This window comes from Palaemon carinicauda, chromosome 14, assembly GCF_036898095.1.
Source record: "Palaemon carinicauda isolate YSFRI2023 chromosome 14, ASM3689809v2, whole genome shotgun sequence".
Taxonomy (NCBI): Eukaryota; Metazoa; Arthropoda; class Malacostraca; order Decapoda; family Palaemonidae; genus Palaemon; species Palaemon carinicauda.
This window is the reverse complement of record NC_090738.1, coordinates 42252683-42268063: the sequence shown is the minus strand read 5'-3', so window position 1 is coordinate 42268063 and position 15381 is coordinate 42252683. Positions and strand designations below refer to the sequence as shown.

At 33.8% G+C, this 15381-nt stretch overlaps 1 protein-coding gene across 1 annotated transcript in view; it reads left to right on the top strand.

Moving 5' to 3' along the window:
* The first annotated feature begins 12829 nt into the window (after positions 1–12829).
* The window catches only part of LOC137652739 (zinc finger MYM-type protein 1-like), a 2990-nt gene continuing 438 nt past the window's right edge, over positions 12830–15381 (top strand). The window contains exons 1-2 of the mRNA XM_068386143.1: positions 12830–12886; positions 14809–15381. The exon at positions 14809–15381 is cut by the window's right edge and continues 438 nt beyond it. Coding sequence (XP_068242244.1) covers positions 12830–12886; positions 14809–15381 — 630 coding nt within the window. The remainder of the gene's footprint in view (positions 12887–14808) is intronic.

Genomic DNA, 15381 nt, shown 5'->3' with positions numbered 1-15381 from the left:
TGGTTGACGCAAACCTTTTATCCTATCTTTTACCCACCTGGTCAAAACGAGAGAGGAAGTCAGGCTGCAGTGGGTTTTGGTGAGTTTAGAACAAACCAGAACGGCCACTCAGTAAAACGCCCACCTTCACTGCTGCCACTTTTGTCAAATAAGACATCCAAGAAAATAACAATGAAAATTGATAATGCATATTTTTTTCACTAGTTTCAAGCAAATCAGATAAAGATTTACCATAACATATCAGAGAGACGTCTTTTACCTACCTTTTTCTTACCTTGACCTTTGACCCAATCACTTCCAAAATCTAATCAAATTGCCCTTGGATCATGGTCAATCACCCCACCTAATATCATGAGATTATGTTCTATAGTTAAGATGGACAATTTTATTATATACATTTTGGCATATATTCATGAAAATCAGAAAAGAATAGGCCATGATAGGGCAAAAAGATGTTTTTAACCTTCTCGTGCCCATGACCTCGACTTTTGACCCAGTCACTCGGAAAATCATGGCCAATCATTCCACCAAATTTCATGAGTTTCAGTTAAATAGTTTTTGAGTTTTGCGAATCACGAACACAAACAGAGACACAAATAAACAAATATAAACACAGACAAAGGGTTGTGGTGGCCTAAGTGGTAACGTCCCTGATTGGTGATCGCCAATCTGCGGCTTGAGTTCCATTCAAACTCATAAGTTCCTTTTGTTATTGCACCCTCACCATCCTTGTGAGCTAAAGTTCAAGGATTCGGGGAGCCTTTGGATATATCTGATGATTCATCAGCAGTAATTGCCTGGCACTCCTTGGTCTTGGTTTGGGTAGAGAGGGTGCTTGGTCTCTGATGATATGTATATATGGTCGGTTTCCAGAGCATTGTCTTGCTTGTTAAGACAATGTCCCTTTCCACTGTCTCTGTCATTCATGAGTGGCCATTAATCCTTAATCAGATAGTGACATCACTATATCATACTGTATATCACAGGATGGACATTTGAATTATGCAAATTTTGGCATTATTTTCATGCTAATAGGATAAATACTGACCAATGATATCAAAAAAAAAAAGAAAAAGAAAAGATTTTTATTTACATTTTGGGATCTTGTCCTTGACCTTTTTAACCAACAACTCCCGTAATCAAATCAAATTGTCCTTTGATCATGGCTAATCATCCCACCAAATTTTATGAGAGTCGTCCGAAAGGTTTGTGAGATTTGTTGTTCTTTTTTTACTCCTTAGTGACCAAGGCCTTGCGTTTTGAGCAAATTACTCACAAAATGTAATGAAATATTCCTTGGATCAAGGCCAATCGTCCCAGCAAATTTCATGAGATTTGGGATGATTATTTTGATTTATGAGAATCACTAGCACATAAACATAAAATGCCTATCAAAACAGCTTTCACCGCAACAAAGTTGGCCAAGGTAACTATTTAAAAGAGATTAACATGTTGACCACCAACAATCATCTCTTGTGGGGGGCGTCATGACCGCACTCAGACAAGATAATTACAACCTAAACCTTCGAAGCTATGCCCGAGGGAGTCGTCGTCGGGTGAGATTCCTGCCCAAGAGTCTGGGTAGAGACGTGGCATCGTCATCACACCGTGATATATCTTTGAATTTATTTTGTAAACGTACATTCATGAACTTTTGTGAGTTACTGTGCTCCCTCACCTCTTGCAATACCTGGGAAGACACATTATCCATTAACTTAAGGTTGAGCTGTGTTCCTCTTAACTCTAAGTCAGTGGTGGCCAACCTTTTGCTTCCCATACACCAATTCTTTTCACTTCTAACTCAGATGCGCCACACAACATTTAACCCCCTTTCAATCCTTAAGTATGGTAATTAGGACATATTTGCCGGTGTATCCTTTTTCTCTTTATTTATGATTATTTTGTGTCTAGACGAAGAAAATTAAGAAAGAAATTCATTAAAAAAAGAAAAATTAAAATAAAAAATCTGCTAGACCTTTTATGACCTTTACCAAGGACGAAAAAAGGTCAGGAATATATGTTAACCTTGATGTGTCCAGTAACAAGATACCCAGAAGCCATACCAGTCAGGAACATCAGTGCCAAGATAATCACCGAGAAGTTACTAGACTTTTCACTAAGTTTGATATATAGGAAATTATTCAAAGTGACCAAGGAACGAATTTCACGTCAAAATTATTTCAGGACGTTATGAAACTGTTCGATGTGAAACGACAACTATTAGCTGCTTATCATCCAGAGACCCGAGGTGCATTAGAGAGGATTTATCAAACTCGCAAACGTATGTTAGCAAAGTTCTGCAACGAAACGAGGAATGAATGGGACATCGGACTACCATTGAAGTTATTCGAGGTACGTAATGCTTATCAAGAAAGCATGGGATGTAATCCAAATGAAATGGTATTTGGACGAGAAGTACGAGGACTGATTAAAATGTTACCAGAAAAAATGGAAGGACAAAGAGGAAATGGAAGTAGAATATCTCAAGAATTTGAGGAAAAGGATCCACAAATCATGAAAATTTTCACTAGAAAATCTTAAGATGAGTCAAGGAAAAATGAAGAAAAGATTCGATATGAGAAAGTAAGGACAGACAGTTTTTCAATATGACAAGAGTTATTAGTTTTCCTGTCATTAAGGAAATTCCCACTCACCATCAAGTTTCAAGGACCATTCAAGATTTTAAAGAAGTTCAGGACCTGACTTATGGTATCCCATCCACGATGTTTGGGTTCGCCCAGTTTGTCATGTAAACGTTGGCTGGTTTGTTATTTTCCTCTCCGTCCTTTCCCGATTGCTTCTTCGTCTTCGTATTTTGTCAAGTTGAATTATCCCTAATCACTTCGGCGACTGCTTTCGGTTGGTTTGACCAACATTCCTTACTGATATGGCCTCTTTTGCCACACTTAAAACAGACAATAATAAGCTTCTGCACGTCTTTCACGATACTTGAAGGAAGATAATTCGACGTTTGTTGCTGTGGTATTATCGCATTCTGCTTAGGGACAGTACCAGTGCTACTTTTGCTGTAACTGTTAAACGTATTCCCTTAGTTATTACTGAACTGGCTTTTATGGTTCGGCGAATACTTGACACTTGGTAGGAGTGACGGTTGAAACTTCATTCCCGAGGAGGGTTTACCACTGATAGTAGTATAACCTTCACTCAGCAAAGCAGCTTCATCAACATTCTTCACCTCTCTTTCTCAAGTACGTTCGGAATTCAGGAATTCCTCGTAGATACTGTCCTAGTATTATCAGTTCTTCTAAATCAGCAATCTCCTTTACATTAGCAGCCTCTGTCTATCTCTTAAAACATCGCCGTACCTTATAAGTGTAATCCAGGAAAGTAATTTTCTCGAACTTTTTCAAACCTCCGAATCTTTCATTATAATATTCAGAGGGCATTTGATACACATGCAGAACGCCCTCTTCACTTCTTGATACTCCATCCTCTGGTCCTAAGATAAGGAGAAGTAAGCACTTTGGCCCTTCCCAAAATGCACAGTCTACAATAATACAGACTATTTATCTTCTGGCCATTTTATCGTCGCTGCGACTGTTTCAAAATGATCGAAGGACTCATCTGAAGACTCTTCTGTGAACCTTGGAATTAACCTCTTGGCTTCTGACACATTAAAAACTGGATCGTGCTTATTAGGGGCTGCCTCGGTTTGTGTTATCATCTGTGCACAAGCGTGCAACAGCTCCAACTCCCTCAAATACCTCACTTCTTCCATCTCTTTTTCTTCATGTCCTCCCTCTTTTTCTTCTTGTCTTACAATTTCCCTTGCTTCCATTTCTTTCGTGTATCGTCTTTATTTTTTTTCTTCTCCTCGTTTTACTTCCATTAACCTTGCATATCTTGTAATCTCTCAGGCTTCTTCTCATTCTTTTTCTTCCATTTCCTTCTCACGTTATTTTCTTCTCTCTCTTCTTCTTCTTCTCGTCTTTTCTTTCTTTCTTCTGTTCTGCGATTTCCCTTATTTCCATTAACCTTGCATGTCTTGTAATCTCCCGGTCTTCTTCTTCTCATCTTGCATCCATTTCCTTCTCTCTTGCCTTCATCTTCAACTCAAGCAAATTCTCCTCCTCTGTAATTCATTGAATCTCAGCCTTTACATCCTTATTTGCTTTCATGCCTTTAGTTTTTGGGTCAACCAGTCTTTGCTTCGCTAAAAACTCGTCCTCAGCTTCATTCAACAGTTCACGACCTGCCATAATATTCTCTCCCGACAACTTTCCCGAGTTTGTCAACCCTTCTAAGGCTGTACACTTGATTTGGGCTTTAATCATCCCACTCGTTGCATGACCACCACATGCCATTAAGATAGAGAGCCACTGATCTTTAGTAACATTAGCTTCTGATAATTCCAGAACACTTTGGTTATTCAAAAACTCTTGGATATTAAACTGTACCACCTTGGATTTTAAAAAAAATACTAAATTCCTATCCAAAAATATATCCAAACAATACACAATATCATATCGACACTGAATTTGTTCAAAACTTCAATCAAAACATTGCCCTGTTATTACCCATATTTAAAACAGATTTGCTCAATCCCAAGGGTCTGGTCACCAAAAATATAATATACGATTATGGCTCCTGGGTGTGGGCCCTAAAAATATATTATACTATGGCTCATGACTGTAACCAAACATATAATATATATACTACAACTGGTAAGTTAATCATCCTCTCGAATTCCAAACTCACTTATTTGCTTCTACATTAAAACTGCTACACTTTGAAATATTAATGCACTAATTCTGAGACAGTTAAATAACTCCCAAATATCAATATATAAAAAACTGAATATCCAAAAGTCTGTAAAGTATGCTCAAAGCCAAACTAGGTAATTAATATTGATATTTATTTATGACTTACTACGGCTATTAATAGGGTACGAGCGAAATGTGACTCTAAACAATAGTGATTGGAATAATACACTCTTTACAAAAATAAATATATTTCATATAAATTACAACACTTTGAATAAATTTATGTAACAAAATAAGTCACTTGAAAAAGTTTAGTCTAAACAAAACTAAGATAAAACAAAATGTCATAATATGAAAACTATATAAACACTTGTGTTTAAATGTTACATCTGAGTAAACCTTAGACTATGAAAAAAGAAATACAGCAATGGAAATTATACAAAAGCTTGAAATTAAATCTGAATAATAAAATATTAAAGTATGATACTTGATAAAAAAAAGATAACCAGATCCTTATAAAAAATCTTAACCTTCCTACAGGGACAGTTATAACAACTTTACAAAATGCCAACACTCACATTAACACAATGAATCAAAATCACTGTTTCGTCTTACGTATCTTTTGAAAACATGATTTGCTTTGGGGCGCAGAGTAACTTAGGAGACGACACACTATACATACTGAACACTTTTCAAACAATACGCTGGGTGCGTGCGAGAGTGGGGAGAGAGAAGATGTCTTTCTTGGTGTTGCCTTTTTATATGAAATTCAGCTACGAAGAGAAACTTCCCTGACTGAGGTCTGGAAGCGTAGAGGGGCCAAGCAAGGCGTCATAGTTACCAAGTATCCCTCTCCTGAATGCTACTCGCACACCGCAAGATGGCTCTCTCCGTCATCCAGCTCCGCCCACTCTTTGTCCCCAAAATAGAAAAAGATAACATCCTATCACCAGGCCTTTCATGAAATTTCTAAAGCACATGGTACTGAACATTCTCCCTCAAACTTGATGCAATACTTCATTGAAATATAAAAGAACATTACCTATGCCCTTGTTCATATCCTGTATGATCAAATAACATTCTCAAACAGTTTACGTAAGACTTTGTAACAAAATTACGTGAAATAAAAGTTAATTCTTAAAGAATAACTTAAATTTTTATATATACTAACTTGAATACAGAACACAATGAAATTAACGATGCAAGTCTTACGTAATTTAAATTAAATACTTATATCTACATGAGAGGAGCTCATTTTAAGGGTTAGTTAATTTATCTCTTCAATGCATATATGAAAATAATATGAAATATAAATAGAATAATTAATAACCTACAGTATTTATTTTGCACCAGACCAGTTACGCAAGAATACATATGCATACATACATACATATATATATATATATATATATATATATATATATATATATATATATATATATATATATATATATACATATATATATATATATATATATATATATATATATATATATATATATATATATATATATATATATATATATATATATATATATATATATATATATATATATATACATATATATATATATATATGTGTGTGTGTTTGTGTGTGTGTCTGTGTGTGTGTCTGTGTGTGTTTGATAGTTTTTATATTATTAAAATTGAATAATTATTATATGGTTGAAAACTCAGCTCAATCAAAAATTGATGAATATAAAAATTTCATTAATAAAAATCTTTGAAAGCGGAAGCTTTTGACCTGTGTCGGATTAGGTTATTTACCTCAAAAATCTGATTTCCGCTTGATTACATTGTAAGGTCAATCCAATCACATGGGATATTATAATTATTATATTATATTTGATTTTAAGTTCTGCTTTGATACTGACTGACGCATTTGGATCTCAACCTCAGCGTTTAGAAGAAATATTGTTGGTGTTGTTTTTTTAAATGAAAATTTTGAGCCAAGCATTTACTGTTGATTGTGTTCATTCAACCTTATCCACAAAGGAGTTTTACTATATTGTTCTTAGATTGGTTAAAGACATTTTAGGAATTTGCTATGTTTTGATACAACTAAGCTATTAGAAGAAGATCACAGAGAAACATTTGCAATTGAATTTAGGAATCGATTTGCCGTCTTAGAGACGCTGTGAGACGAAGAACAGACAATTAATGAGGAATGGTGTGATATGAAGAACATATATCTTGGGACACGCAGTTACAAAGAGGAACCCATGGATATTAAATGATACTTGGGATACTATATAAAAAGACACAAAATAAAAATTGATTGTTGAAAGTTTTAGAGGAAGTATTGAAAATTACAAGGTAGAGCAGGTTAAGTATTCCAGTATTGATAGTGAAGTCAAAAGAAAAATCAGGATTGACTGGAGAGAATATTTAGACAGTAAAGCAGCGGAGGCTGACAAAGCTATGGATTCAGGAATTGGCTATGTTGTTAGAATTACTCAGAATAATTAATGAATCTCGACTGGGGCAAAGAATAAGAAGAATATATCAATCTAAAGGAGAGATGGGTCTGTTATAGCAACAGAAGATGAAGAAAGATAACTTTGGATGGAACACTCTAGTGAGGTTATGAATAGGAGATAAGAAGGGAGTAATTTGACTGGTATACCTGAAGCTGATGAAGACCTTAATGTTCCATGAATAATGTAATGTGTTTTAAGTCAAAGATATCCTCAAAAACTTAATAGACGGAAAGACCAGGGATACCATAGAATAACTGCCGAGATGATAGACGCCGAAAATGAAGTGACTCCCAGACTACTTACAAGATTATTTTCTAGAATATAGCAGGAAGAGACAAAATCTGATGAATGGAAATTAGGAATGTTGGTGAAAATAAAAAGAAACGAAAAAAAAGAGACCTGACTGATTGCAATAATAACAGAGGTATGACATTTACGTCAGTTGTTATGAAAATATGCAGTATGCTTATTGTAAAGAGACTGGAGAGAAAGATTGATGAAAAGACTGAGAGATAAAGAAGCAGGATTTAGAAAAGGTAGAAATTGCACTGACCAAATTTTCATTTTAAGACATGATGTACAGCGATACGTAAAATATAGAAATCCCCTTTAGAGAGCATTTGTGGACTATGAAAAAGCCTTTGATAGTGTGCACCACCCAATATTTTTGGAAAGTTCTCCGTCATTGTGGAATTCCTCTTATATATGTAAATTTTATTAAGTCTGTTCATGAGCAGAGCAAGTGCAAAGTTAATGTTAATGGTGTTATATCAAAGGAATTTCCAGTGATCAGCAGAGTACTCCAAGGGAATGTGTTGTCACCTATCTAGTTTATCCTCCTCGTGGATTTTGTAATGCTTAGAACAGTCAGAGACGGGGGAGAAGGATTGAACTGGATTGGTGATAAGAACTTAGTAGACCTCTATAAAATCAGTATTCTTGAGCAAAATTTGTGACTGTTGCCAATCTACTGGATAACTATATATATTATTATGTATACAAATGGCATTACTTTTGTTGTTTGTTCTTATATTATACTTATGGTTTAAAATTCGCTTATCTAATGATTTGCCAGATTGTCCAATATAAAAATGTCCACATAAACATGGTATCTTATAAACTATACCCTCATCACTGTCTGGTGTGTTGCAAATTAGATTTCTGCCAATAGTATTCCGATAAGAAAATGCAGTATAAATTCCCAACAATCTAAGAGGAGCGATTACAGACTCAAAATTGGGATGGTATGGTAGGGACAGAAAATTAGTTTTACTTATCATATTCCTTTGGGGTGAATAAAAAGATTTTTTTGCAAGTGCCAGGCTTTTGTCTATGTCTTGTGTGCTAAAATTATTTTGAAAACCTATTTGATATATATTTCTGAATTCTTCGTCAATATATTCGGGACTGCAAATATTGAGGGCTCTTAGGAACATAGACCTTAATGCAGACAGCTTAACGTCTGATTTATGACATGAATAATTATCTATTATAAGATTGTTGTTTGTGAGTTTTCTGTATATCTTGAATTTAAAATTAGAGTTCATAGTTGACCTTATGACTGTCAAATCTACAAATGAAATAGCACCATTGTCTTCTTTTTCGACGGTAAAAGTTATGGAGGGGACTAGATTATTGAGATCACATTTTTATATTGGACAATCTGGAAAATCATTAGATAAGCGAATTTTAAACCATAAGTATAATATAAGAACAAACAACAAAAGTAATGCCATTTGTATACATAATAATATATGTAGTTATCCAGTAGATTGGCAACAGTCACAAATTTTGTTCAAGAATACTGATTTTATAGAGAGGAATGTCATTGAATCAGCATGTATATTTTATATTAGGAATAAGAATTTTAATTTATCTCCAGGCATATATAAATTGGATCCTTTTATCTTACACAGTATAAAGTGTCAATACAAACTTGAAAATGTTTTTCAATAGTTATTTCTTTTTTGGCTTGTTTTACTTACTTGGGTGCTTGTCAAACATTCCATTACTTGTTTTCATGTCAATTTGTAATTTCAACTTTTGCTAGTTTTATCCCCATGTTAAGTGACTTTTGCCTGTTGGGTAGTAATAGTGTAATTTTATCTTTTTTTCTTTTTTATGATTTGAAGCCTTTCCTGTATGTACAAACGCGTGTAATATTTCTTTGTATAATAAACGCTCCAAGAAGAGGTCCATTGGCGGACGAAACTGTTGAGCATTTCTACATATACCCAACTTTCAATTTTCCTTATGTAGACTACTATATATTGTCTTATTTTCGTGCTGAGGAAGATTACATCTGCAATATATATATATATATATATATATATATATATATATATATATATATATATATATATATATATATATATATATATATATATCTATATATATATATCTATATCTATATCTATATATATATATATATATATATATATATATATATATATATATATATATATATATATATATATATATATCTATTTATATATATATGTGTATATATATATATATATATATATATATATATATATATATATATATATATATATACAGTATGCATATATATATATATATATATATATATATATATATATATATATATATATATATATATATATATATATATATATATATATATATACATATATATATATATATATATATATATATATATATATATATATATATATATATATATATATATATGTATATAGATATATGTATATAGATATATGTACATACATATAAATATATATATATATATATCATGGGAAAATTGTTTATTTATATCAAGAAATAAATAAGTGAATTAACTAGCTGGATAGAATGCAAGGTGACTAATGGTAGGTGATGCAAGGAGCAGCGATCCATAAGAGAATAAGTGGTGTTGGTACACTACAGAACAATAGACATGACATCGGAGTACAAGGAGTTTGGGATTGCAACCTCGTATGGCATTTGCTGATGAAGACCAGTCCACAAATAATCAGCAACTCAAGTGGTCTCCATCAAATTCTGGACTGCAAATCCAGACTCCAAATCCTGGAGGTCTCCCATTCCCGGACTTAGCTAGAGTAGATTCCCATGATTAAGTTTAAAAGAATTCCATTAGTCTCCTAACTATATAGATAATTTTTACCCATTACTAATAATCATTTGTACAACACCAGCTATAGGAAGGAGAATCCATACTACCCACCAATTATTGAGATTAAATTTTAACTGAACTCTTTTAAGCAGATATGTTTTAGTAATCAGTTGATGGTAAAAGTAGTTCAAGTCTAATACATTCAGTAGCTCAAAAATTTTTTGTCCAAACTTTAGCAAATATCATAGGATTATCCAAAAAGTCAACTACAATACCAACAATAGAACAAGCCTAATGTGATATTTCTAAGAAGATTTTTAGAGGTCAGTCTTAAGTATTACAGAAGTACACTTATTACATGAAAAAATTATGTAGGTTTTATTTTACGTTTTCAGTTTTCCTCAAACTACTTTAAGGGGGCCGGCCAGAATTCCAAAATATGGGGTATAGGAAGCAAAACACAATATCCTGAAATAAAATATATCAATGGAAAATGCGTACATGAAGTATTTTGTGAAAATTCCTCTTACTTTCATAGTTACAGGGTCATTAGAAAAAGTAACCCAATAAACCAAAAACATTGTTCCTTACAAGAAAATGCAGTTTTTCTTATGTTATCGCAAAACTTGATAATTATTACATTCTAATGTAAAAGAAATTGTGTAAACCGGCATTTGTAAAATTTCCATGATTTGCAGACAATGTATTTCCCTGTAAATTACACCCTTCGCCCTTCAATCCTACCACAAACCTCATAGAGAGTACACGCCTGAGTCTGACCTCTGACATTCACTCATTTTTACATTTGTTTTTCTCGTTTTCGGCAAAAATTTTATAATTTCAAAGAGGAAAAGACATTTATATCCTGCTAACATAAGGAAGAAGTAGATTTTCTCTGTTAAAAGTTCAGATGAAGGTAATCTCGGTGATGCAGAGAGAGAGAGAGAGAGAGAGAGAGAGTGAGAGAGAGAGTGTGTGTGTTTTGGATAAAGGAGTCAGCGCCTTGGTTCAGAGGAGGAAAAAGAAGCAAGATCTTGAGCGAAAATATCTTCATTTATGATTCAATTATAATCAACAGCTTTGTTTTCTTTTATTAATACCCCAAAAGAAACATAATGTTCTAAATAATCCTGATATATTAGTATTGTCTTCGTAAAAATACAAAGAAAAACTTTGAATGCCCGTATCTCAAAATTATTGTTATTGACCCTCAAATTCAATAGTCTCCCTTAGTTTTAAAGATATAGCATTGAAATTAGTTATATAACTTATAAATACATTATAAAATAATGGAATAAAGCCCTTTTTCCTAATTTCTTTTTCATATTTTTTTCCCCAGATTTTTAGTATTTATGTTTTTGCCATAATAAAAATATTCATCTGTGGCCGAAAAAAATCATAAAAGAAAATAAAAACTACTTCATATTATTGGATGTCGATATCAGGTCTATACAGGTTAGTAATCCCAGATCTTGGTAATGATTATCAAGGGAGGAGATAGAATTTTAAAAACACTAATTTTCTGAAATAAATTGCCCTGGGGTCGCAAATTTGAAGGTCAGAGTCCAAAATCTTAAGCACTTTGGAGATGTCCTGGGTTATCTTATTAAGTGTTATTAATATCAAGGTCCTGTCATCAGAAATTGGCATTAGCTGGCCGGCTCCCCTTAAACAGCATATTTCAATAGATCATAATTACCTAGTTTTCTTTTTTCTTTATAAAATTTTGTCGGTAAAATTCAAAAGTATTTCTTATAAATTGCTAGTTTATATGATAACATTGAATATAATAGAATAAACCAAATGTTGAAGCTTCGGTAAAATTATAGTTACGGATGGAACAACATTTTGAAGAGAAAAAAATAGTTTTTCCTGTAGTAAATAACATGCTTTCACTGAATTTGACCTTCATTTCAACAGTAAATAAACCCAAAAACCATTACACCATCTAAAATGGGGATATTTTTCAGAAATCAAATGGTTTTTGCTTCGGTTGCAGAAAAAGAAAAACATCAAGCTCCTATATATTGGCAAGCTGTACATGATAAGCAGTGCACATTAGCTCCAATGACTCTTGTTTCTTAGATAATAAAGTTTTTATTTGCAGTGAAAATAAGTGTCATCTGCAAAGAAAACAGACATTTTTCTATAGGAAACATCTGTCTTTTAAGTAGAAAAGCTTTTTCAGTCTGTAACTTTAATAAAATTGGTTGAAGAACATGGGGATCCATAGACTTACCATGAACACCTCGAAACACTGCTGACAATTTAAAAAACCCAACATCCTGATATCCTGATAATACTTGTAGATCCCATAAAACACAGGTTGTAGGGAGCAGACCCAGGTAAGCATATAACTGGTGATGGTGGTGGTCGTGTTGTTGTTGGTGGTGGTGGTCATGTTGTTGTTGGTGGTAGTGGTCAAGCTGATGGTTGTGTTGTTGGTGGTATTGGTTGTAGTGTTGGTGGTCATGTTGTTGTTGGTGGCAGTGGTTGTGGTGTTGGTGGTCATGTTGTTGTTGGTGGCAGTGATGGTGTTGGTGGTCGTGGTGTTGTTGGTGGCAGTGATGGTGGTGCTGATCAAGCTGGTATAGGTTCCGTCCGGTATCCGATTGGATGCAAATCACGGTCAGGGCTCAAGCTCGTACATGAGTGATTTTACAGAAATGATGGGTAAGCAGCTCTTCTAGGAGAGGGGGACTACAAAATAAAACCACTGTTCTCTAATCTTGGGTAGTGCAATGGCCTCTGTACCATGGCCTTCCACTTTCCTGAGTTAGAGTTATCTTCCTTGAGGGTGCACTCTGTATTGTTTCCCTTCTTCTTGTCTTGTTAAAGTTTTTTATACTTTATATATGAAATATTCATTTCAATTTTGTTACTGTTCTTAAAATATTCTACCTTAATTGTTGAATACTTCTCTTATTTCCTTCTTTCCTTTCCTCACTAGGCTATATCCCCTGTTGGAGCCACGTGCTTATGACATCCAACTTTTCCAACTAGGGTTGTAGTTTAGCAAGTAATAATAATAATAATAATAATAATAATAATAATAATAATAATAATAATAATAATAATAATAATAATAATATGTGATCCCAGCATAAGTCTTGTGTTTACAAATGTCGACGGACGAAGTCATCAGCACCAGGAGGAATAGACGAATCATGGTGACCTTCTTCTGAAAAAAATAGAAAAGATAAAGGAGAATATTAACGAAGCTCTGCCGAAGAAAATAGGAAAAACCGAAGTTTTGATAGGAAAAAAGGTATTATTTAACAGTAAAGTGTTTTAGAATCGGTAATGTGATGGTGATAAGAATATTATGTGTAATTCTCTCATAAAGCTGAATTTTAAACTTGGAAGCTTATACTCGTAGTGTATTACTTATATTTCTATTTTATATAGCTTTTTTCTAAATTACCAAATAGTAAGCATTATCAACTTGCAGAATAATCTTACCAATGACTAAATAATACTGTTTAGATGTAGTAAGGAAAGATATTCTATGAATTGTATAATAAATACGGATTGAAACAGACAAAATTTGCTGGGGAAGACGAAGCATTAAATAAATAAATGGTGATTTAATAAGATGAAACACTACTTGGAATTTAATAGGAGCTTTGAAGGCCATTGTGGATTAAATTTAACTCCTCTGGTTTTCAGGTGCTAAATCTCAATTCTTGGACAGGAACTTACGATCTAGTAAATGTCTTATTCCAGATCTAGACAATAATTGCTGGTACCGTTGTTCAGTTTGTTCATTATACAATTTGTATATTTTTTTTTTTTTTGCTGATAACTCTGTCCATCCTTTACAATCAGATCGTCATGGTCCGTACCACCATGTTAGTAATACTGTTAATTCTAATAGTCAGGCCTTCTCTATCATAAAGCTACTCAGTATTCTAGAAGTTTTATTCCATCTGTGACCAAGTTGTGGAATGATCATCCTAATTATGTAGTTGAATCGGTGGAACTTCAAAAGTTCAAATTTACCGTGAAAGTGTTTATGTTGAAAAAGGCTGGAATGTCTCCTTTCAAGATCTATTTCAATATTGATACTGTTCCTAAAGTGTTTTATTTTAATTGTCCATTCCTTCTCTTGTAGTTTATCAATTTCCTCATATCCTTTCTTCAAGGATCTATTTCTACATATTGTAGCCCTTGGACTATACATAGCAGTCATCATCAGTCCACTGCAGAACAAAGGCGTCAGATATGTCCTTCCATTTCAGTCCGTTTATGGTCTTTCTGTGCCAGTCCACACCCGCAAACTTTCTTAATTCATCAATACATCGTCTTCTCTTCCCTTCCCTTCTTTTTTTACTATATCTAGTCTGTGTGTAAGTTATATAAGCATGGGCGTCAACAGGTAGGGGACGGGGGGGACAAGTCCCCCCCACTTTTCAAAGTGGGGAGACATAGTATCATTTGTCCCCCCCATATTTTAGTATTCACTATGGTGATTATACCAATGTAATATTCAGCTAAGGGATGAAACAAGAAATTATATCCTTCACCAACAAGTTTGAAGCCAATATGTCCTACACGGTGGCTTACACGATATGCTGCAGTGAAAGCAGTATTAGATAATTACCCTGATGTACTGGCTGCCCTCCAGGAGGCAGCAAAGGAGTTAGGGTCAACAACTGCATCCCGAGCAGCAGGTTTGTACAAATGTTTGTCCTCAGGGGAATTTCTACTTGGATTATATGGATCACTTCCCCTTATTCAATGTCTAGAAAACTTCAACAAGAGCCTACAAGGATCAAAAGTGACAGTATCTGGAATGCTACAAGCTGCAGAGGTTACCATAAAGAGCCTACAGTCACTTCGATGCGAGCACAAATTCAAGAGATTATTTGAGGAAGCAGAACAGAAGCTCCATCTGTGTGACCTAGACGCAATTCCTCTTCCAAGAAAGAAAAAAATACCAAAGAGGCTAGACCAAGGATTAGGATTTGCCTCTAACTACTATCATGACTCAGCTGAAGAGTTTTATCGAGTTGAGTTCTTCAGTGTTATTGATGCTGCCGTACTGAACATTAAAGAATACTTCACTTCCACTGATCTCACA